Consider the following 25,662-nt stretch of genomic DNA (forward strand, 5'->3'; position numbering starts at 1 on the left):
ATTTAAATCATATTTCTTAAATCATATGACGAAGTGTTTTTTTTTTTTTTAACAAATAATATTATCTACACTCAAAATAAATGAGTGCACTAAGCTCTCAATAAACTAGCAACGTAATTAAAATTTGCAATCACTTAGAAAATCCACGTCCAAACAGAGGGTCATATTCCGTGGGAGATGGGCATCAAACAGTGAAACTCGTGGACTCAGCAAACAATCGACACACACAGTATTACCTTTTGGAAGAAGGTGCCCAAAATCCCATAGATTTAGCTTCCCTTTGCATCACAGCACGCATAAAATTTCACTGCTTTTTTGTTTCCTCTATAAAAACTCGAAAATGCGGAAATTCGCAAGCGGCAGAGTAAGAAACATTCTCATCCGTTCGATTCAGCAACAGAGATTCGTCCAACAAGCTCCTCTTCCTCTGTGTTCTCTTCTTCTCGGTCACGCTTCCTGTCTTCCTCCACCGCTCCAGCTGTAGATTTCCCTCCTTCTCTTCCTCCCATGGCTCTTCAGAACATCAATCCCAAGGTTCAACTCGGTTTATTTTCTGGTTTGTGATTTTTTTTGAGTTGGGTTTTTGTGATTTGTTTGTTATTTTGACTCTTGGGGTTTATGATCTCGTATAATTTTAATTTAGGTTAATCTCAGTTTACTACCTTTAAATTTTATGCTTTTCAATATTTAATATAAAAAGTTTTTTTCGCTCTAAATTCATACCTAAAGTATTAATTTTGAGACAGTCTCGTACATCTGTTTATCTAACTGCTAAATTTTTCGTTAACTAATAACGTGACGTTCATGTGGACAATAACTGAACATCACTTATCAATAAAGGTTCCATATGGATATTAAAAATAAAAAAAAAAATTAAACATTAAACATTAAAAAGTTATAAAAAGAAAAAGTCTTCTTCCTCAAACCCCCGACCCCCTCTTTCTCTACCCTGCAGAGGTTGGCAGGTGGAGAGGAGAGAAGGGAGGGAGAATGGAGGAGGGTGAGGGATTTGAGGAAGAATGAACTTTTTTTTTTTAATTTTTTTAATTTTTAACATCCACAGAACCTTTATTGACATGTGGTATTCAGTCAAAGTCTACATAGACATCACGTCATTAGTTAACGAAAGATTTAATAACCAAATTAACATATATATGAGACTGTCTCAAAATTAACACTTTAGATATGACTTTGAGATGAAAAAAGCTTCATGTAATAAATGTTAAAAACCATGAAATTTGATGGTAGTAAACTAAGATTAACCCTTTAATCTACGTAGTTTCTTTCGTCTTTAGATTTCATGTTTTTCTCTTAAAAATTAATAATAATAATAATAATAATAATAATAATAATAATAACTAATAGTTATAAGATTGATGGATCATGAATCGTGGATGTACGGTATATTGGGAATTTTTAATTTCTAATTTTCTATTTTATTTCAGCCAAGACATTGTTGCATCACTAGCTCTCTTATTCTTGACCTCAATTTTTTTTAATACAACGATATATCTTACACTAAGGAAATGAGGGAGTTCTGTATAACTTGACAACCTAATTTGATATTAAATTTACTATCTACGAGATTCGACCCTAATACCTCGCGAAGATGAATGCCACCTGACCATACTACTAAGTAGCCTCATTTTTGTTTTATATTTTAACTTTTGACAAAGTAAATTTAACTCGTCGCTATGAAGAGATTAACTCGATTTGTTTTCATTTTTCAAGAGGGTAATAATTAGATTAATTGGTTATTTAATCTAGTTTTTAGTTTCTCAGTCAAATACTTAAATTTGTTTCCTGATTCCTTAGTAGTGGTGAACATATTCTACTCCATTTATCACTACTCACTGCTAATTTTTACAGGTTTTGAAATGTGAATATGCTGTCCGAGGTGAAATGGTCACCCTTGCCCAGGTACATACATGACCATAAATTTATGACTGAATCTAAGTGAAGTAATTCTTTCCCTTATCTTAATTTTCTTTGTAATGCCCTCCTGTCACAGAGGTTACAAGAAGAATTAAAGGCGAATCCCGGCTCTCATCCCTTTGATGAGGTGTGTTTACTTTCTCCTTTGACGAGTTACAGTATTCAATCTATATATTTTAGGACATGCTCTCACTTGGGTACTCACTGTGAACATATGTTATACAGATTCTTTACTGCAATATCGGAAATCCTCAGTCTCTTGGTCAGCAACCGATAACATTTTTCCGAGAGGTTGGTTTAGCGGACTACATGGTTGATAACATTAATGTTGAAACATCTCATGTAATCCTTAATCGTTACAATCTTTGTTTCAGGTTCTTGCATTATGTGACCATCCAGCCATGTTGGACAAAAGCCAAACACAGGGTTTGTTCAGGTATCGGAAACTTGTAACGTATAAGAATATTTTTAGGCATCCTACAATCCTATTCAATTTAATAGTAAGAAATCATAGAGAAGGCTTCCTAGAAGTTAAAATCTTATCTTTCTGTTGATATCTTTGTTATCCGTTGCAGTGCCGATGCAATAGAGCGGGCATGGCAGATTCTGGATCAAATTCCTGGAAGAGCAACTGGTGCTTATAGTCACAGTCAGGTAAGCTCGTTGGTTTTACATCACATAAATTTGTAAAACTTGGATGAAACTCATAAGCAAAATGTCATATAATGCATTCACCCTTTTGGCCTACTTTGACATCAGGGTATCAAGGCTTTACGTGATACAATTGCTGCTGGAATTGAAGCTCGTGATGGATATGCTGCTCATCCGAATGATATTTTCTTAACCGATGGTGCAAGCCCTGCGGTATCTCCTGAGTTCCCCTCTGTTCAACTTTAGTAGTGTCACGGTGTTCCTCAATATATCAAGTTCCACTTCATAACCATCTCCTTTCTCTCTTTCCAGATTCATATGATGATGCAATTGCTGATAAGTTCAGAGAAGGATGGGATTCTTTGTCCCATTCCTCAATACCCTTTGTACTCTGCTTCAATTGCCCTCCACGGTGGCACACTGGTATGTCAAGTTATTCATTTGATAAATGTCAATAAATAGAAATTGTTTTGCATTTATACTCTATTACTGAAAGACTAACTTGTTATTGACTAAAACTCGAGCTTTAATTGAACTAATTAGTGAATTGCCTGATCATTAGGAAATTGATGTTACATGACTGCCAGAAATTAGAAGTTGGAGAATGTTATCTATATTTATCATTTATCATTGTAAGAATTCAAATCTGTGGCTTGGTTTATGCAGGTTCCCTACTTTCTTGATGAGGCATCGGGGTGGGGATTGGAAACTTCTGAGTTGAAGAAGCAATTGGAGGATGCGAAGTCCAAGGGTATCAATGTAAGGGCCTTGGTTGTGATAAATCCAGGCAACCCAACAGGACAGGTGAGATATGAGTTGCTTTTAATCAGAAAAGTCCTTGTCAATAGTCTATTGGAAGAGAATCTTGTGCTTAATTCTGGAATGTCATTGGTTAAGTTTTATGTTATCTTGTCTGCAGGTTCTTGCCGAGGACAACCAGCGGCAGATTGTGGACTTCTGCAAGCAAGAAGGTCTTGTTTTGCTGGCAGATGAGGTAGATGGATTTTTGTTTAGAAGATTTACTTTAATTACTTTGTGACATAGTTGAAGACCTGTAAATGTGGTTAGAAACTTCTATAGCTACTTCCTGGTCTCATGTTTCAATGAATTTATACAGGTTTATCAACAAAATGTTTATGTACCTGATAAGGAGTTTCATTCATTCAAGAAGGTATCCCGGTCTATGGGATATGGCGAGCAGGATATATCTCTGGTATCATTTCAGTCAGTCTCTAAAGGTAATTTGGTGGATCGTTATGTTCATCATGAAGGCAAGGAGCTCGTTGAAATTAATGAACCTGGAACAGTTTGTCATTTTTTTTCTCTCAAGTAGGGTTCTACGGGGAGTGTGGAAAAAGAGGTGGTTACATGGAAGTCACTGGAATCAGTCCTGAAGTAAGGGAACAAGTATACAAAATGGCATCCGTAAATCTTTGTTCTAATATCTCTGGTCAAATTCTTACAAGCCTTGTCATGAGTCCACCAAAGGTTAGTTTGTAATAATCTTGTATTTAACTTTTCTCTGAGAAATTATTTCGGGTTTAGGATTGAGAATTGAGGATTTAGCATCGTAGTTAGGTTCAAATATTGGAATGTCCGAAATGGGAAAAGGCATACTAGTTTAAAACCATTTGGCAGACACTTCATTCTGGGTCATTTTGAGGCTTACTGATTATTTAACAAATTTCCAAACATTCCAAATCAGAAATTTTTGGACGATGTTCTTCTGTTAAGTGTGCCATTGGGGCTTTGGAGGAGTACAATTTTTCTCGTCCTTTCACTTAAATTTGTTACACATGGCATGGGGATCTGGAAATTCAGTTGATGTTAAACTTGGTAAATCAAATAAGTTTGTTTTCTAATGGATGAAACTTCTTGGTTGAATTCAGGTTGGAGATGAATCCTATGAAATATATTTGGCCGAGAAGGATGGAATTCTGTCATCCCTAGCAAGGCGTGCGAAGGTTAGTAGTATGAAACAGTAAATACAATAGGATGACATTAGTTTCCGAAGTTCGTTAAATTTTTTGCACAGCGCGACTGAGGTTCTTTTGAAATGCAGGCATTAGAAGAAGCATGGAATAGCTTGGAGGGTGTGACATGCAACAGAGCAGAAGGAGCAATGTATCTCTTTCCCTGCATAACCCTGCCTCAAAAGGCAATTAAAGCAGCGGAGGCTGCAACGACAGCCCCAGATGCATTCTATTGTCGCCGCCTTCTCAATGCCACAGGCATTGTGGTCGTTCCTGGTTCTGGTTTTGGGCAGGTTAGTTTATTTATTCTTGTCTGTTACTTAGCGTGGTAGGAATGGCTGCTCACCTAAATTGAAAATATTATGCAACTTATCAAGTGGTAATACGATATTATCCTTGCCTTGTATATTTTCTAAGCGAAATGACAAGTAGACCTCATGGCAGAACAGTGAAATATTTGAATTTTGAGAGTTTAAGGGATACAAAATTATGGTCCACAAAGTGTTGGTGATTAAATAGGACCGCGTTTAATTCAACAAAACTATAAGAAGTTGACAAACCCATCATTTTGTTGATTAAGATTAAACGACTGTCATGTTGAGCAGTTTTAACTGAAGATTTTTTTCCTTTGCACTGTGACAGGTTCTGGGCACCTGGCATTTCAGATGCACTATATTGCCTCAAGAGGATAAAATTCCAGCCATTGTCACCCGTCTGACAGACTTCCACAAGTCGTTCATGGACGAGTTCCGCGACTAGAAAACCCGAGGGGTTTGATCTTTCAGGTTAAGCGCCATAGGCTTTTCGTTCAATAGAGATGAACATTTGTGTCAAGACCTTGTAGTCTTTTGTTCTTGTAGTGGATAAACATGTTCAGTACAGTCGAACTGGATGTTATGAGAATAATACCTTATCCGTACTAGGCTTTTACTGGTTTGAAAGGCATATCATGATTTTACAGATCTTCAATAAAATGCAGAACTTTTCACTAATGGCGCACTGAACAACAATTTTTCTTACATGGTATGTATCGTTTAAGTGGTCTGAAATATCCATCTATTATATATAAAGAGAATGAAAATGAGGAATAGTGTCACCATGCTTCAACAAAAATATTTGGACAAAAATGCCTCCAAAACAAAAAACTTCAAAGGTCGGGGCATTTTCGTCATTTTAACAGTGTTTCTTTAATAATTTACTTTTTCGTGCTTTATTTTTAATTAGTACCTCATAATAAGCTATCAATAATGTGATTTAATTTCTTTATTTTTAAACATATTCAAAACATCTTAAGAGGCGTATAATGCAGGTTATAAAAAAGGTTTTTCGTACGCGGATAACAATGTGATTAAATAAGTTATCAAATGATTGTTTTTTTTTTTTACAACGATATTATCTACACTAAGGGGGAGGGGGTGGGCTTAGCCTCGGCAAATGGGCTAGCAATAAAGGTTTTTTCCATGCATGATCTAAAATTTTTTTTTATTAAACATATTATACTTCATAATGATTTTGTTATACAATATTATTTCCTTTCCGTAAATTTACGCATATAAATACATTGGCTATAAAATTCTCAGATGATCTAAAACTACTTAAATATTAATTCTTTCGTCATTTGCAAATAATTTCGCCGATTCAAAAAATGTCTTCTGCACGCGCATGAGCGCGTGCATGAAGGCTAGTATATATAAAAGAGACACAAAATGGAATAGTGTCCTTTATTCATAATGCTTTACCAAAAAGTATTGGACAAAAATGCCCCCAAAACAAAAAACTTCAAAGGCATCCCAAAATAATGCAAGGGCATTTTCATCATTTTAATACAAAATTTTTTAAGAATTAATGATTTGTGGTTTTTTTTTTATTATTTTTTATTAGTACCTCACAATAGGCTACAATAATGTGATTTGATTTATCTATTTTTAAACAGTTCAAAACATCTTAAGAGGTGTGTAATGCCGGTTATAAATTCGCACGCAGATAATAATGTGATTAAATTAGTTGTCAAATGATTTTTTTTTTTTTTAACAAACGATATTATTTATACTAAGGGCAAAGGGGTAGGCGTAGTCTCATAATGTACTAACAATAATGTGATTCAATAAGTTGTTTATTAAATATTATTCTCTCTATTTTAAACACTTTCAAAAATCTGAAGAGACCTGTAATGCCGGTTATAAAAAAAAGTCTTTTGCACACAGAAAATAATGTGATTAAATTCGTTGTCAAATGATTTTTTTTTTTAATAAACGATATTATCTATATTAACGGGGAGGGGTGGGCTTTGCCCCACAATGGGCTAACAATAATGTGATTCAATTAATTGTTTATTAAATGTTATTTTCTTTATTCTTAATGTAAATTCTATAGAAACTGATTTTATTATGTGAATTCAACTGCTTTAATTGGTTAATAACTAACATGCCGTAATTCAAAAAATGTCTTCTGCACGCGCATGAATGCGTGCATGAGGCTGGTTAATAACTAAATCTTGGATATATGAATCTAATGAATCCTTCCAACGGGTAGTCTTTGCATATAACTGGTACTATTGAGTGGCATTGTAGCCGAAACCCCACTAAACAAACAACCACTAAAATTAAACTAACATGGTTTAAGAAATTTGGAAGACCAGGAAACATGACACCTTGCTTTCAAAGCCAAGGCCCAAACAGAATGTCATCACTCCTTCTATTTCGCTCATACATCTCCATTAGATATTTTCTTCAGAGTCGGGGCAAACAACGTCGTTGGTGACGGGTCCTTTTCATCTTCATGATTAAACAGTTATACACTGAGGTAGCAATCAAAGGGGGTAATTAAAATATCACATCTTTAAGTAGTCAAAATTTAAAGTTATTGGTCCTTAAAGTTGATGGTCATGCCTTACTGGCTTTTTATGAGGGTTTTGCACGTGGACATAAGAAAAAAAAACTTATATAAAACGGGTTCATAGTCACATGATGTCTTTATTTAATAATGCATTGTCATATATAAATTTTTCTCTACGTGATAATGTATTATTGATTCAGCACACTAAATGATGGTGAACTTGTTCTATGTTAGGTGTTCTTCACTAATGGCTAAACCCTATGACTCAATAGAATTTATACTAATCAAAGAATACACGTTGCCACCATTATATACATGTTTAGAATTCAAGGACAAATTTTTGTGGGGCTCACTCTGTAATAAGTTCCAATGATTCAACCGTTTATCTTTTATGTCTTACCTCAAATATTATGTCTACTAAAAATACCCAAAATTAAAAACTATATGACCGTTGGAATAAATTTGGTGTTTTTTAGAACCATGTTTGTTCATCTCCTTCACTATAAATAAATGTCTTAGTGATTTTGAATTTATCTAATTTTTTTAAGGATGATTTATGAATGATGCATTAACTTATATACAGTTCGAATTGTTTAAATTTACAAAATGAGCTTCTACAAAATGAGAGTCAAAATATGTGTCAAAAGCATATGTTTTTGGATTCTAACCCATATATATACGACTTTTGAGAGAAGCTCTTTTGTTGTATATTGGTGTTAATATATGAGTCAGACTCAATTATGAAGACCAAGTAGCGGTCCAACGAAGGAAAGCGATCCTCTTCGGATCCCTTTCTCTTAATCCACCAAATTCAGGGATCCGGACTATTGAAAAGTTGATCCAACCATAAAGTTATTATAACTTTTAAAGTGGGTTCCTGTTTGTAGCCGTTAGATTAAATTTCAACAGCCCGGATCCCTAGACTTAATGGATTAGGAGGAAGGGATTTGGAGAGGATCCCTTTCCTCCAACAAATACCACCAATACAACTTTAAGAGAATGAGTCATCACCATTGTGATACAATGCTATAGGTAAGTTTATCTCTGCAAAACATAGAACTACTAAACTTGCTAACCAATATTAGACTCTAAAACTTTAAGATCTCGTTTGGTGGGCTGATGGAATAGATTATGATCAATTAAAATAGAGTCCACTTCGTTGTTTGTTGTGTCAAAATATGAGATGAACAAAATTGGACAAGATGAGTTATAAGTCCAAAATAAAGTAAGTTATCTAACTGATCCTTATAAATAACTTACAAATACTTTCTTACAAGTCCCAATCGCCAACCTTTTGCTGCAACTGCAAGAGTGACCAGAAAAGCAATCACATTTGAAATAGTTAGGTCATTTAAGACAAACTGGTGAAGCTTTTATCATCAAAAGATATCAAACCTTTGGTCTCCTTGCGCACATAAAGAAATCAAATTATTATTGTGCCAAAATCTCTCTTTGCCACTTGCTAGTGGTAAAAGTATATATCCTGTTCTTTCTTCTCGTGCATGGCTGCATGCATGTAGATAGGTTACAGGTTGGTCCTAGAGGTTCCAAGTTCCAAAAATGGCAGGAGGAAGATATTGTGGTGTTCTTAGATTCTGGAGGTAATAAGCCAACAAGCCAAATAACAAAGAAACAGCATGGAGACAACACTGCTTTCCACACTTCGCCTTTGCAGGCTTCAGATGTTTTCCGAGTCCACTCTAACCTTCTGCTCTCATGTGATCTTTATTTAAAGTATACTCAAAAAAGGTTGAAAATTGTAATTGGGACTCCGGTGCAAAAAGTATATATATAAGACCTCGAAGTAAATATATGGTTTCAATAACTCGAGCTACAAGTTCTTTCTAAGGACATGTTTACCTAAGAGGAATGAAGTGAGAGGAATGAGAATTGTACTCATTCCAAGTGATTCAAGTGTTTACTGACATTGGGCGAATGAAATTGTATATGGGGCCCATCAAAAATAGGGAATCAAATCCCTGATTTACCTGGAATCAAATTACCAACCAATAGGTGGTATTTGGATTCCGGAAGAAAGCCTCAAGCCGGAATCAATTTTTTCTACCCAATATACCCTTATCTCCTCTCCTTCTAGCCTTTTGAACAATGTCGTCTTCGTAGCAAAGCACCCAGTGCCTTCAGGTTTCAAATCAAAAGCCAGTGAAGAAGCAGACATAAGAGAGACAGAGACAGAGGATCAATGTGGAGCAGATTGGTCCTCTGTCTCTGTCTCTCTCTTAGGTGTTATTATTTTGCAGATGCAGATTTGTCAATCAAAGGAAGGTGGAAATTTGCATCCACAACCAATATAATAAATAAATATTTGGAATTAGTTAGTTATTTGAAGAAGAGAAAGAATAATTGGAGGAGAAGAAGGAGAATCATAAGGGAAGAAGAATGAGGGAAGAAAGATGGGGATTTTTAGAGGGCGAGGAGAGGAGGGGGAGGGCCTGCGTTAATTTCGTTGTTTAATTGAAGGCGTTCGTAGAATTGATATATGGTGGGGGATTTTTATATGGTAAATAGATGTTTCTTAAGGATACATAATTGTATTAGTGTCATATATACAAAATAATTGTATTATTAAAGGCTTTTTATATGATAATTAAAGGCTTTTTTATGATAAATAATTGTATTAGTTTTATATATACAAAATAATTGTATTATTAATTACTTAAATAAAAGTTAAATATGTTTTGTACAAGGGTATTTTAGTAATCAAACTATTTTTTATTCCGATTCATATGAACTGGTAAACAACTAATATAGAATATGCATCATTTGTACTTCGATTCTAAACAGTTTTAGTAAACAACTTCAACCGAAATCTAATTCTGATTCCGCCTCATTCTTATTCCTTCTCAATTCAATTCCTCTCAATCTGATTACGAATTAGTAAACGAGCCATAAATGTCAAGTCGTTAATAAGAAGAAGAAAATGTGTTTCAGTTTGGCCTTATTTGTTTTTGGGGTCGTTACCTGTCATTTGATAACTACTTGTAGACACATGTAAGGTTACTCCTTCTACTAATGTGGAATTCACTCATGTGTGGGGAATTTTCTAGCCTAACACGCGGACCATACTAGCAGGGGTGGTGTGGAAAGTGTGTGGGCTTCACATGTGGTACAATTGGCTCTAATACAATGAAGAAAGTTGTGGTTTCACCGTAAAATCAATTGACAATATAAGAAGTAACCAAATTACTTATAAGCACATGCAAGGTTGCTACTTCCACCAACAGTCTTGACTTGGACCAAAAAACACAAATTCTTTATACAAGCGATATTGAAAAGTAAAAAAATTAGACTCAATACTTCATTTATAAAGATAAATCCTCTTAACCAAATATTGGATTAATGAAATGTCATTTACTGGTTATTCTTCAATACTTGATTAAGACATTGTTCATTGGTAGTGATTAGGGGTGCAAGTTTGAATTTTCAATTCCGCCGTAAAATTTCTAATCCGAATTAAAAATAGTGTTTCCATCCGATCTAAACTTTTTGGAATGGAAAATGGAAACCCAATTAGTGATCCAATTGTACCGAAAATAACCCCAAGTAGTGATTGTTACACTCACTCCTATATGCATTTCACATCCATCAATCCTCCTTTATTTATTCAATCCTCACACAAAGTACAGGAGGAAGAGCAGGAATACGAAAATCAGTTCCCTTATTCGTAAGTTAACTGTAGATTCTAATTCAGATTCGATTTCCCCTTGTAACGAAAAAGAAAAATGACCTAGTGTTGCAGCCACTACTGCTCTTTTTTGGACTTACAATGGAGCCTCATTCTTAAAATAGGTAGTTCTGATTTATCTGTGAGACTAAGTAGTAGTACAAATTAAGAATATATATTTTTTGCATTTTTTTCTTTGATGACCTCGATTGTTACTTAATGTTACTGCAAGGGAAGCAGCCACAAGAAATGTGGCCAGAAAAATGTGGGTTGTGCCTATTTGTGATCATTTTGTGTGCATTGTTGGTGGCCTTGTGGATTTGTTCAGAGTGCTGCTGCCTCGCTGTTGCTCTCCACTCCTCAGCTTTTCTATGCACTACTGCCATCCTCTTCATCAGCTTCTCCTCCAGGTTTGAACTCATCTTCTGTATTTTCACCTATAATCCAATACAAAAAATGCATCAGCCAGTTAACTACAATGAAGTTCAAGTGAAAAGGGAGAAATTTGCAGACGTGAGTTTGACTACATTGTGTAGAGTAGATGAGCTCCCACTATGCAGGCGAGTTAAAAGTAGAATATTAATTCGGATTAGATTTCGAGATATGAAAAATTCTGCCGGGAAAGTCATGTAGTTACATTCTTTTTTTGGCACACTTGAAAATATATGAAAAATTCTGATCAAGATTGCAAGATTTAGTTGCAAATAGTGTTGAAGAAATACTCTCTCTCCGTCTCTCTCCCTCTCTTAAATGCAAGAGGTGGGGTGTTTTGTGCGGGCGATCCGACGATCACGATCATGCAGTCTGGTCGTACTCGCCCATGAATCTCTTCAAGTGAGGAGTTAGAGTATAAAGGAGAATGGGAGGGTGAGAGAGGAGGATGGGTTGGCGGAGTTAGAACATTCTTTAACACAGAGATGCATAAACGTTTAATGAATTTATTTAACTTAAGAGGGCACTGATTGTAATGGCATATTTTCTTCTTTTTCTTGGTGAATAAGTTTGGGTATGTAATTGTTTGGTGCAAAAGTTGTCTTGTCCTTATGGCCTCAACAATTCTCTTATCAATCAAATATTGACAAAATGAAAAACAATAAATAGCCAGAGTATTAGTTACAACCTCTTACTCAACTTGAAATTCAAGACAAATTTGAAATTTGATGTGTAAATGGAAAGCCTTTGGAAATAGGGGAATATAGCATCATGGGTCATAATAAATCTTTATAATAAGATTTTGAAATGAAGAAGTTTATAAATGAGTGGTTAAAAATCAGTTTGGTGCTTATCTACAAGAATAACAGTGACATACAAAATTGCATGATTATTTTGGATATTAAGTTAAGGAGTCATACAATGAAGCGTTGAAAGAGAGTAATTGAGCATAGGCTGAGGCAAGAGACTTGAGTCTTAAAGAATCAATTCGAGTTCATGCCAAGATACTTGACTATGGAGACAATCTATGTCTTACAACCATCAATGGAACAATATAGAGATACACATGGTCTTCATGCATTTGGAAAAAGCGCATGGCATTGTCCCAAGAGAAATTCTTTGGAGGATTCTAAAGAAGAAAGGAGTACGAATAGAAGATATCCAAGAAATAAAGGATATATATGATGGAGGAAGGATTGTAGTAAGAGCTCATGAAAGACAAACTAAAAACTTTTTCCATAACCATAGGATTACAACAAGGCTCAGTTAAGTCCTTGCCTTTTGCACTGGTAATGGACGAGTTAATGTGACACATTCAAGATGATATCCTTTGGTGTATACTTTTCGCAAATGATATCATGATGATAGATGAAAAGCAGGATAAAGTAAATGCGAAGCTTAACCTTTTGCGAGAAGTGTTGGAATCTAAAGGTCTTTGCCCAAGTAGGCCAAAGACAGAGTACATGAAGTGCAAGTTCAGTGGGAATGTAGGTAAAATGAGATATGGGTGAAGATTGATGATCAAGAAGTGAACACTTTCGTTATCTTGGATCTATCTTGCAAAGAACGAAAAATTAGATAGAGATCTCAACCATAGAATACAAGATGAATGGATTAAGTGGAAGAGTGCATCGTATGTGTTGTGCAATTGTTGTATGCTACTAAAGCTCGAGAAATTTTTTATAGGCTAGTAATGCTTTATGGCATGTAATGTTGGGCGGTCAGAAAGCAACACATGCAAAAAATGAGCGTAGTGGAGATAAGAATGCTTCGTTGTATTTATGGGCACATGAGGAAGGATAGATTTAAGAACGAAGATATCTGAGGTAAAATAGGAGTGGCCGTAATTGAAGATAAGATGAAAGAAAATTTGTCAAGGTGATTTGGACATGTGAATCGGAGACCTACAAATGCTTCAGTCAGAAGACGTGATTATGAGGAAAAAAAGGGTGGAGAAAGACCCAGAAAGATTTGAAAATAGACTTATGGAGTACTTAGAGTGTTACGCCCCGATCCCGACATAAGACCAGAATCGACACGCGATGTCACCAAATACCTGTATCTCGAACATACCCTGCCTTCGGAATATGTACATAGCATAATTCAAGATCCAAATTGCATAGAAATTTTTGTATACTTTATGGCTGCATCTAACCTCCTCGTTAGACTGCCTACGTACCCTTAATAAGGATCAAGTCATTTGTAGTTCACCATTTCACTATACTCGAATATTCATCAATTAAATTGCTATGTCTCAACAATATATCACCATGCATAACATACAAAATTACAAGGGACAAACGGTGGAGCACAATCATATTCACTAGTCATAAAGTTCAACGAGTCTAATCATAATTACCATAACCATAACCAACATCATTCCATAGTCACATCAATCAATAATGCCAACCATCACATCATCAATAACACATACAACACGTCGAAACCCGGGGCTAGAGCGACACAGTTTGGCCGAAGACTACATCTTTGGAAAAGGGGATTTTGGACCACCCAATGGAACCAAGGCACCAAAGGGAATCCTGGACCATCACTCAACGGAATCCAAATCAGGATGTGATTTCGGACCATCACTCAATGGAATCATGGAGTAGAAGGGATTCCGAACCATCACTCAACGTAATCCAAGCAGAACTCAGTTCTGGACCACTCAACAGAACTGAACGGAAGTCCAAGAAGCATAACAACGGCTCGAAGGAACAAGACTGATTCAAGTTACTCAATTCATGAAAACTCAACAAAACGAAACAATATCGAGCAACAAAGCCACATCACTATGGGTTATCGGTTCATTACTAGACCTCACATCTCCCAAGCAATTCAATATGCGTTTCAATCACATGTCACAACCATTTCCAATACATAAGTCAAATCACATTTCACTTCATCATACCAATCACTATGCTTTCAACATTATATCTCAATCCATAGCTTGTAACACATCAAGGAATCATGAAGCACAATATTAATATTTAATTACGTTAATCAATTAGTGAGATAACATTAAAGAACTCTACATAATTCCCTACTTGGGTTATGAATAATAACATGGTAATTCTAATTTGTATTCACAAGATCCATTGTGGGTAATTCTCATTCACTCGAATCTAGGATTCTCAGATAACCTTATGAAAATGAGCAAGAGCAAGGATTTTGGACCACCACTCAACAAAATCCAATCAGGATATGATTCTGAACCATCACTCAACGGAATCCAAATCAGGATGCGATTCCGGACCATCACTCAATGGAATCGCGGAGTAGAATGTGTAACACCAATCAATAAAACAAGACATGGATCAAGTTACTTAAGGTACAAAGACTCAACGAAATGAGAATGAATAATGACACAAGGGTTGAAACATGTTTCGAAGCAACAAACTCCATAACAATGGGTTAATGGTCCACTAATAACCCTCGCATTTCATCACATCAATCCAATCATACAATACAAACCATATTTCCAATGCACAAGTCAAATCATACTTAATGAAAATAGATCAATGGCCAGAAATAAAATAACACTTCAATAGAATTCACATTTAATGAACATGGGTCTATGGCGCATATATATATATATATATATATATATATATATATATAAAATTCACATTTCAATATGCAATTCGAATCACTTTTCCACAAATATTACCCATCCATGAATCAAACCCATTTAATAAAAATATATCGATGACCCATTATAAAAGAATCACATTTTAATAGCTTAGTTTGGTTAGTAATGTGTGCTACTTGTATTTATACTCTTGATTGTACTTTTGTGTTCCGATTAGGCTCTTCAAAGGAACAAAATTAATATTATCTAAAGAAAGTACACTAATTTTGGAATCTACCACTCAAATAATATCACTCAATTAGTAGTAAAGAAGATTAGAAAGGAATCTGGAAAAGAAAATAGGTGTGGCAAAAACAGTACTCTGCTTCTCCACAAAATATGCAGAAAACAGCACTATTGGACCAAGTTTAGGCTCCCTTTGGAACATTCAAAACTAAACCAAATCATGTAATATTATATGGGTTTTGAAGCTTGTGTTCTCTACTTTAAAAGCATACAAAGTTTGTAGAAAATGGAGCTCTAAATTGGAAGTTATGCCAACAGGAAAAACAGAGTCTTGAAACTGGAAACCCAATTTTCTGCTGCTGTTTGGCAGCTCGCGACCCAACTTTAAAAAAGGTTTTGATCAACCAAAACTCAATGGAATTGAGTGAAAACAATTGGGTTACGATCATGAACATATGTACTTTCAACACACTAAAAATTTTCTCCAAAGGAGCACATAAAGGCATAGAAATTAAGAGCCAAAAAAGGCTACTCGAAATTTGAGTTTTCTTTGCAAAGAAATCAATTTTCTGCAACTTACGAAACATCCCACATCCAATTCATATAACAAATCCCAAAATACTTCCAGGTAGTCCAGAAGTCATGTATACAACATCCAAAACTAACATGACTCAAAATTAACAAGAAATTGACCTTTGGAACCAAACCCTTGATCAAGAAATTTAATCTACACACCCAATCCGAATTACCCAACTCTAATTCATGTTTTGACTAGTTCATTGAACGATAGAAACCCTAAATAGAACAAAGAACTCCAATATATCATGGCAGTTACAATTCAACTTAAGAAAGTTAAATTCGAAAATCAAGATAATGAAGTAACAAGAAATTTATCCTTCAAATCTCTGAATCCTTCCTTCACAATCACGTTCTCTAACTCCTCTCTCTCCGAGTTTTGCCTGAAGAACGAAGGATTTTCTTCCAGCAGCCACGGAAGAGCCACCTCCTCCTTATTTCTTTTTCTTTCCTCGCAAAGCTAGGAAGAACGTGAAAGAACGTTCTCCCCCCACCCCCCTCTTTCGCAACTCCCTTTTTCCTTCCTCCCCTTGCTGCCATCTAGCCCCTTCCCTTTTGTCTGATTGGTCTACCCTAACCCTTACATGATTGGGCCTCTCTCTCACGAAGCGGGAATTTATTTAATTAAAAACTATAGTTTAGCAAACGATTTCAAATGTCCGTAACCATACCGTTAAAACTCGGATTTGCAAACGGTTTTCGTCTAGCCATTCGTGGCTTTGAGATCTATTTGAAAACATTACTTGTGAACTCGAAAGGTCTACGAATTTTAAATAATTAATTTCCAAACTTCAAACTTCGTAACTAGTTTAATTAAAATCTAAATTCAAACAATTTAATATAAATTCTCGAGAAATAATATTAAATCTCAATAATACAAATACATAGATTTTAATAGTGAAATCCAGGAACGGGATTTCACATAGAGCTAATGGAAACTTGGCACAAAACCATGCGTAATGTTGTTTTAAAATTCAAACCGCCGACCTCATTTAGTACGATAAGTTTTGATGGTTGTTGTTGTAATACAAAGTTTGATATTTTAGTAAAAAACTTGATGTTCGGAACTTTCTAATGGTATTTTATTTCTATCACTTAGTATTATGGTCTAATCTTACGTTCTAGTGCATGTATAAAAAAAATTCTAGTTATTTTTATTAAGATAATGCTACGGAGGCCACCTATTTAAATCATATTTCGTAAACCAAGTTTTTTTTTTTTTGAACAAATAATATTATCTATACTCAAGAGATAGAGAAGTGCGTTAAGCCCTCAATAAACGAGTTATAATGTGGTTTAAATTCTCCTTTACTTGGAAAATCCACGTACAAAACAGAGGTTCATATTCCGTGGGAGAAGGGCATCTAACAGTGAAACTCCTGGACTCAGCATACAATCGACACACACAGTATTAGCTTTTGGAAGAAGGTGCCCAAAATCCCATAGATTTAGCTTCCCTTTGCATCACATCACGCATAAAATTTCACTGCTTTTTTGTTTACTCTATAAAAACTTGAAAATGCGGAAATTCGCAAGCGGCAGAGTAAGAAACATTCTCATCCGTTCCATTCAGCAACAGCAGATTCGTCCAACAAGCTCCTCTTCCTCTGTGTTCTCTTCTTCTCGGTCACGCTTCCTGTCTTCCTCCGCCGCTCCAGCTGTAGATTTCCCTCCTTCTCTTCCTCCCATGGCTGATCGCTCTGCTCCCGTCATTCTTCAGAACATCAATCCCAAGGTTTGTGATTTTTTTATCCCAACTCGGTTTATTTTCTGGTTTGTGATTTTTTCTGGGTTGGGTTTTTGTTTTTTGGTTTGTTTTTGCTGTTTTTGTGATGAATGCTTTTATTTTCATGTGTATTTTGGTGTTTTGATCACTGTTTGATTGATTTTGTTCGTGTAGATGATCAAAGGTGTTTGATTTGATGTCTCTGCATTCGGGTTTGCTTTGATTTGTTTGTTATTTTGACTCTTGGGGTTTATGATCTCTCATAATTTTAATTTAGGTTAATCTCAATTTACTAGTCTTAAGTTTCGTGGTTTTCAACATTTAATATATAAAGTTTTTTTGGTCCCAGAATTATACCTAAAGTGTTAATTTTAGAACAGTTTCATACATCCATTAATCTGGCTGTTAAGTCTTCCATTAACTGATGACGTGGCGTCCATATGGACAATAACTGGACGCCACTTGTCAATAAAAGTTCGAAGTGGACAGAGGTTGGGTAGGTGGAGAGGAGAGAAGGGAGGGAGAAGGGAGGAGGGTCGGAGATTTGAGGAAGAATGACCTTTTTTTTGTAATCTTTTAATTTTGAATATCCACATAGGACCTTTATTGACATGTGGCATCCAATCATTGTTCATATAGGAGCCACGTCATTAGTTAACAGGAGATTTAATAACCAGATTAACAGATGTATGAGACTGTCCCAAAATTAACACTTTAGGTATGACTTTGGGACGAAAAAAATTTCATGTACTAAAGGTTGAAAACCATGAAACTTAAAGGTAATAAATTGAAATTAACTCTTTAATCTATGTAGTTTCTTTCGTCTTTAGATTTCATGTTTTTCTCTTAAACATTAATAATAATAATAATAATAAGATTGATGGATTATGAATCGTGGATGTACGGTATATTGGGAATTTTTAATTTTCTATTTTATTTCAACCCATACATTGTTGCATCACTGGCCCTCTTATTCTTGATCTTAGTTTTTTTTAGTACAACGATATATCTTACACTAAGGAAATGGGAAGTTCTACGAGACTTGACAACCTAATTTGATATCAAATTCACTATTCACGAGATTCGAACCTAATACCTTGTGAAAAGGAATATCATCCGACCGTACTACTAAGTAACCTCAGTTTTGTTTTATATTTTAACTTTTGACAAAGTAAATTTAACTCGTCACTCTGATGAGATTAACTCGATTTGTTTTCATTTTTCAAGAGGGTAATAATTAGATTAATTGGTTATTTAATCTAGTTTTTAGTTTCTCACAGTCAAATACTTAAATTTGTTTCCTGATTCCTTAGTAGTGGTGAACATATTCTACTCCATTTATCACTCCTCACTGCTAATTTTTACAGGTTTTGAAATGTAAATATGGTGTCCGAAGTGAAATTTTCACCCTTGCCCAGGTACATACATGACCATAAATTTATGACTGAATCCAAGTGAAGTAATTATTTCCCTTATCTTAATCTCCTTTGTAATGCCCTCCTGTCACAGAGGTTACACAAAGAATTAAGGGCGAATCCCGGCTCTCATCCCTTTGATGAGGTGTGTTTACTTTCTCCTTTGACGAGTTACAGTATTGAATCTATATTTTAGCACATTCTCTCACTTGGGTACTCACTGTGAACATATGTTATACAGATTCTTTGCTGCAATATCGGAAATCCTCAGTCTCTTGGTCAGCAACCGATAACATTTTTCCGAGAGGTTGGTTTAGTGGACTACATGGTTGATAACATTAATGTTGAAACGTCTCATGTAATCCTTAATCGTTACAATCTTTGTTTCAGGTTCTTGCATTATGTGAACATCCAGCCATCTTGGACAAAAGCGGAACACAGGGTTTGTTCAGGTATCGGAAATTTGTAATGTATAAGAATAAATTTTTAGGCGTCCTACAATCCTATTCAATTTAATAGTAAGAATTCATAGAGAAGGCTTCCTAGAAGTTAAAATCTTGTCTTTCTGTTGATATCTTTGTTATCCATTGCAGTGCCGATGCAATAGAGCGGGCATGGCAAATTCTGGATCAAATTCCTGGAAGAGCAACTGGTGCTTATAGTCACAGACAGGTAAGATCGTTGGTTTTACATCACATAAATTGTAAAACTTGGATGAAACTCATAAGCAAAATGTCATATAATGCATTCACCCTTTTGGCCTACTTTGACATCAGGGTATCAAGGCTTTACGTGATACAATTGCTGCTGGAATTGAAGCTCGTGATGGATATCCTGCTCATCCGAATGATATTTTCTTAACCGATGGTGCAAGCCCTGCGGTATCTCCTGAGTTCCCTTCTGTTCAACTTTAGTAGCGTCACGGTGTTCCTCAATATATCAAGTTCCACTTCATAACCATCTCCTTTCTCTCTTTCCAGATCCATATGATGATGCAATTGCTGATAAGTTCAGAGAAGGATGGGATTCTTTGTCCCATTCCTCAACACCCTTTGTACTCTGCTTCAATTGCCCTCCACGGTGGCACACTGGTATGTCATGTTATTCATTTGATAAATGTCAATAAATAGAAATTTTTTTGCATTTGTACTCTATTACTGAAAGACTAACTTGTTATTGGCTAAAACTCGAGCTTTAATTGAACTAATTAGTGAATTGCCTGATCATTAGGAAATTGATGTTGCATGACTGCCAGAAACTAGAAGTTGGAGAATATTATCTATATGCATCATTTATCATTGTAAGAATTCAAATCTGTGGCTTGGTTTATGCAGGTTCCCTACTTTCTTGATGAGGCATCGGGGTGGGGATTGGAAACTTCTGAGTTGAAGAAGCAATTGGAGGATGCGAAGTCCAAGGGTATCAATGTAAGGGCCTTGGTTGTGATAAATCCAGGCAACCCAACAGCACAGGTGAGATATGAGTTTCTTTTAATCAGAAAATTCCTTGTCAATAGTTGATTTTCTTAAGGGGTGCTATTGGAAGAGAATCTTGTGCTTAATTCTGGAATGTCATTGGTTAAGTTTTATGTTATCTTGTCTGCAGGTTCTTGCCGAGGACAACCAGCGGCAGATTGTGGACTTCTGCAAGCAAGAAGGTCTTGTTTTGCTGGCAGATGAGGTAGATGGATTTTTGTTTGGAAGATTTACTTTAATTCTTTGTGACATAGTTGAAGAACTGTAAATGTGGTTAGAAACTTCTATAACTACTTCCTGGTCTCATGTTTCGATGAATTTATACAGGTTTATCAAGAAAATGTTTATATACCTGATAAGGAGTTTCATTCATTCAAGAAGGTATCCCGGTCTATGGGATATGGCGAGCAGGATATTTCTCTGGTATCATTTCAATCAGTCTCTAAAGGTAATTTGGTGGATCGTTATGTTCGTCATGAAGGCAAGGAGCTCGTTGAAATTAATGAACCTGGAACAGTTTGTCATTTTTTTTTTCCTCTTCTGTAGGGTACTACGGGAGTGTGGAAAAAGAGGTGGTTACATGGAAGTCACTGGAATCAGTCCTGAAGTAAGGGAACAAGTATACAAAATGGCAGCCATGAATCTTTGTTCTAATATCTCTGGTCAAATTCTTGCAAGCCTTGTCATGAGTCCACCAAAGGTTAGTTTGTAATAATCTTGTATTTAACTTTTCTCAGAGAAATTATTTCGGGTTTAGGATTGAGAATTGAGGATTTAGCATCGTAGTTAGGTTCAAATATTGGAATGTCCGAAATGGGAAAAGGCATACTAGTTTAAAACCATTTGGCAGACACTTCGTTCTGGGGCATTTTGAGGCTTACTGATTATTTAACAAATTTCGGAACATTCCAAATCAGAAATTTTTGGACGATGTTCTTCTGTTAAGTGTGCCATTGGGGCTTTGGAGGAGCACAATTTTTCTCGTCATTTCACTTAAATTTGTTACACATGGCATGGGGATCTGGAAATTCAGTTGATGTTAAACTTGGTAAATCAAATAAGTTTGTTTTCTAATGGATGAAACTTCTTGGTTGAATTCAGGTTGGAGATGAATCCTATGAAATGTATTTGGCCGAGAAGGATGGAATTCTGTCATCCCTAGCAAGGCGTGCGAAGGTTAGTAGTATGAAACAGTCAATACAATAGGATGACATTAGTTTCCGAAGTTCGTTAAATTTTTTGCACAGCGCGACTGAGGTTCTTTTGAAATGCAGGCATTAGAAGAAGCATTGAACAGCTTAGAGGGTGTGACATGCAACAGAGCAGAAGGAGCAATGTATCTCTTTCCCTGCATAACCCTGCCTCAAAAGGCAATTAAAGCAGCGGAGGCTGCAACGACAGCCCCAGATGCATTCTATTGTCGCCGCCTTCTCAATGCCACAGGCATTTTGGTCGTTCCTGGTTCTCGTTTTGGGCAGGTTAGTTTATTTATTCTTGTCTGTTACTTAGCGTGGTAGGAATGGCTGCTCACATAAATTGAAAATACTATGCAACCTATCAAGTGGTAATACGATATTATCCTTGCCTTGTATATTTTCTAAGCGACAATGACAAGTAAACCTCATGGCAGAACAGTGAAATATTTGAATTTTGAGTGTTTTAAGGGATACAAAATTATGGTCCACAAAGTGTTGGTGATTAAATAGGACCGCGTTTAATTCAACAAAACTATAAGAAGTTGACAAACCCATCATTTTGTTGATTAAAATTAAACGACTGTCATGTTGAGCAGTTTTAACTGAAGATTTTTTCCTTTGCACTGTGACAGGTTCTGGGCACCTGGCATTTCAGATGCACTATATTGCCTCAAGAGCATAAAATTCCAGCCATTGTCACCCGTCTGACAGACTTCCACAAGTCGTTCATGGACGAGTTCCGTGACTAGAACACCCGAGTGGTTTGATCTTTCAGGTTAAGCGCCATAGGCTTTTCGTTCAATAGAGATGAACATTTGTGTCAAGACCTTGTAATCTTTTGTTCTTGTAGTGGATAAACATGTTCAGTACAGTCGAACTGGATGTTATGAGAATAATACCTTATCCGTACTAGGCTTTTACTGGTTTGAATGGCATATCATGATTTTACAGATCTTCAATAAAATACAGAACTTTTTCACTAATGGCACACTGAACAACAATTTTTCTTACATGGTATGTATCGTTTAAGTGGTCTGAAATATCTATCTATTATATATAAAGAGAATGAAAATGATGAATAGTGATTTGGTGTCACCATGCTTCAACAAAAAAATTTGAACAAAAATGCCCCCAAAACAAAAAACTTCTAACGTCGGGCCATTTTCATCATTTTAACAGTATTTCTTTAATAATTTACTTTTTGGTGTTTTTTTTTTAATTAGTACCTCATAATAAGCTATCAATAATGTGATTCAATTTCTCTATTTTTAAACACGTTCAAAACATCTTAAGAGGCGTATAATGCAAGTTATAAAAAATGTATTTCGTACGCGGATAACAATGTGATTAAATAAGTTATCAAATGATTGTTTTTTTTTTTTAACAAACGATATAATCTACACTAAGGGGGAGGGGGTGGGCTTAGCCTCGCAATGGGCTAGCAATAATGTGATTCAATCAGTTATTTATTAAATATTATTTTCTGTATTTTTAAACAATTTAAAAAATTTTAAGAGGCGTGTAATGCCGGTTATAAAAAAGGTCTTTCGCACATGGATAATAATGTGATTAAATTAATTGTCAAATAATTTTTTTTAATAAACAATATTATCACAATATGTTAGCAATAATATGATTCAATCAATTGTTTATTAAATATTATTTTCTCTATTCCTGACGTAAATTCTATAGAGACCGATTTTATTATGTGAATTCAGCTACTTTAATTGGCTTATGAGGGATTTCTTCCAGCATGATCTAAAATTATTCATTTACTTCAAATATTTGACTTTCCTTTTGTCAATTTACGCATATAAATACATTTAAAACATATAAGTCATAAATAGCATGCCATGACTGAAACAATGTCTTCTGCACGCACGTGAGCTCGTGCATGAAGACTAGTTATATATAAAGAGAACACAAAAGGTGAATAGTGTTTTGATGTCATAATGCTTTACCAAAAATTATTGGACTAAAATGCCCCAAAACAAAACACTTCAAAGACATCCCAAAATAATGCAAGGGCATTTTCGTCATTTTAATACTTATTTTTTTTTAAAATAATTAATGATTTTTGGTTTTTTTAATTATTATTTTTTGTTTTAATTAGTACCTCACAATAGGACTATAATAATGTGATTCGATTTATCTATTTTTAAACACGTTCAAAACATCTTAAGAGGCGTGTAATGCCGGTTATAAATTCGCACGCGGATAATAATGTGATTAAATTAGTTGTCAAATGATTTTTTATTTTTATTTTTAACAAACGATATTATTTATACTAAGGGGAAAGGGGTAGGTGTAGTCTCATAATGGACTAGTAATAATGTGATTCAATTAGTTGTTTATTAAATATTATTCTCTCTATTTTAAACACGTTCAAAACATCTTAAGAGACCTGTAATGCCGGTTATAAAAAAAGTCTTTTGCACGCAGATAATAATGTGATTAAATTAGTTGTCAAATGAATTTTTTTTTTTAACAAACGATATTATCTATACTAAGGGGAGGAGTGGGCTTTGCCCCACAATGGGCTAACAATAATGTGATTCAATTAATTGTTTATTAAATGTTATTTTTTTTCTATTCTTAATGTAAATTCTATACAAACTGATTATTCTGTGAATTCAGCTGCTTTAATTGGTTTATAAGGGGTTTATGATCTAAGATTATTCATTTACTTCAAATATTTGACTTTTCTTCTAACATGATTTAAAACCTATAAGTCGTGTGTAACATGCCATAATTTAAAAAATGTCTTCTGCATGCGCATGAACATGTGCGTGAGGCTGGTTAATAACTAAATCTTGGATATATGAATCTAATGAATCCTTCCAACGAGTAGTCTTTGCATATAACTGGTAACTATTGAGTGGCATATTGTAGCCGAAACCCCACTAAACAAACAACCACTAAAATTAAACTAACATGGTTTAAGAAATTTGGAAGACCAGGAAACATGGCACCTTGCTTTCAAAGCCAAGGCCCAAAGAGAATGTCATCACTCTTTCTATTTCGCTCATACATCTCCATTAGATATTTTCTTCAGAGTCGGGCAAACAACGTCGTTGGTGGCGGGTCCTTTTCATCTTCATGATTAAACAGTTATACACTGAGGTAGCAATCAAAGGGGGTAATTAAAATATCACATCTTTAAGTAATCAAAATTTAAAGTTATTGGTCCTTAAAGTTGATGGTCATGCCTTACTGGCTTTTTATGAGGGTTTTGCACGTGGACAGAAGAAAAAAAAACTTATATAGAACGGGTTCATCGTCACATGATGTTTTTTATTTAATAATGCATTGTCATGTATAAATTTTTCTCTACGTGATAATGTATTATTGGTTCGGCACACTAAATGATGGTGAACTCGTTCTATGTTAGGTGTTCTTCACTAATGGCTAAACCCTATGACTCAGTAGAATTTATTTATACAAATCAAAGAATACACGTTGCCACCATTATATGCAGGTTTAGGATTCAGGGACACATTTGTGTGGGACTCACTCCGTAATAAGTTCTAATGATTCAACCGTTTATCTTTTATGTCTTACCTCAAATATTATATCTACTAAAAATACCCAAAATCAAAAACTATATGACCGTTGGAATAAATTTGGTGTTTTTTAGAACCATGTTTGTTCATCTCCTTCACTATAAATAAATGTCTTACTGATTTTGAATTTATCTAATTTTTTTAAGGATGATTTATGAATGATGCATTAAATTATATACAGTTCGAATTGTTTAAATTTACAAAATGAGCTTCTACAAAATGAGAGTCAAAATATGTGTCAAAAGCATGTGTTTTTGGATTCTAACCCATATATATATACGACTTTTGAGAGAAGCTCTTATGTTGTATATTGGTGTTAATATATGAGTCAGACTCAATTATGAAGACCAAGTAGTGGTCCAACGAAGGAAAGCGATCCTCTTCGG

General features: G+C 35.0%; 1 protein-coding gene across 1 annotated transcript; it reads left to right on the forward strand.

The window, feature by feature from the left end:
- The first annotated feature begins 133 nt into the window (after positions 1 to 133).
- Positions 134 to 22,696, forward strand: LOC103951631 (alanine aminotransferase 2-like). The gene is given in 28 exon segments (XM_048563996.1): positions 134 to 534; positions 1,870 to 1,920; positions 2,012 to 2,062; positions 2,161 to 2,226; positions 2,310 to 2,371; positions 2,511 to 2,589; positions 2,695 to 2,799; positions 2,899 to 3,009; positions 3,253 to 3,390; positions 3,506 to 3,580; positions 3,704 to 3,824; positions 3,920 to 4,074; positions 17,475 to 17,636; positions 18,995 to 19,045; positions 19,137 to 19,187; positions 19,284 to 19,349; positions 19,433 to 19,494; positions 19,636 to 19,714; positions 19,819 to 19,923; positions 20,023 to 20,133; positions 20,377 to 20,514; positions 20,648 to 20,722; positions 20,845 to 20,965; positions 21,064 to 21,072; positions 21,075 to 21,217; positions 21,619 to 21,693; positions 21,792 to 21,995; positions 22,346 to 22,696. Coding segments are annotated over 28 exon segments (2,610 nt in total). The 5' UTR covers positions 134 to 507; the 3' UTR covers positions 22,463 to 22,696.
- The last annotated feature ends 2,966 nt before the right edge of the window (positions 22,697 to 25,662 follow it).

The sequence above is a fragment of a genome, unplaced genomic scaffold (assembly GCF_019419815.1).
Source record: "Pyrus x bretschneideri cultivar Hongxiangsu unplaced genomic scaffold, Pyrus_bretschneideri_v1 Contig37, whole genome shotgun sequence".
Lineage (NCBI taxonomy): Eukaryota > Viridiplantae > Streptophyta > Magnoliopsida > Rosales > Rosaceae > Pyrus > Pyrus x bretschneideri.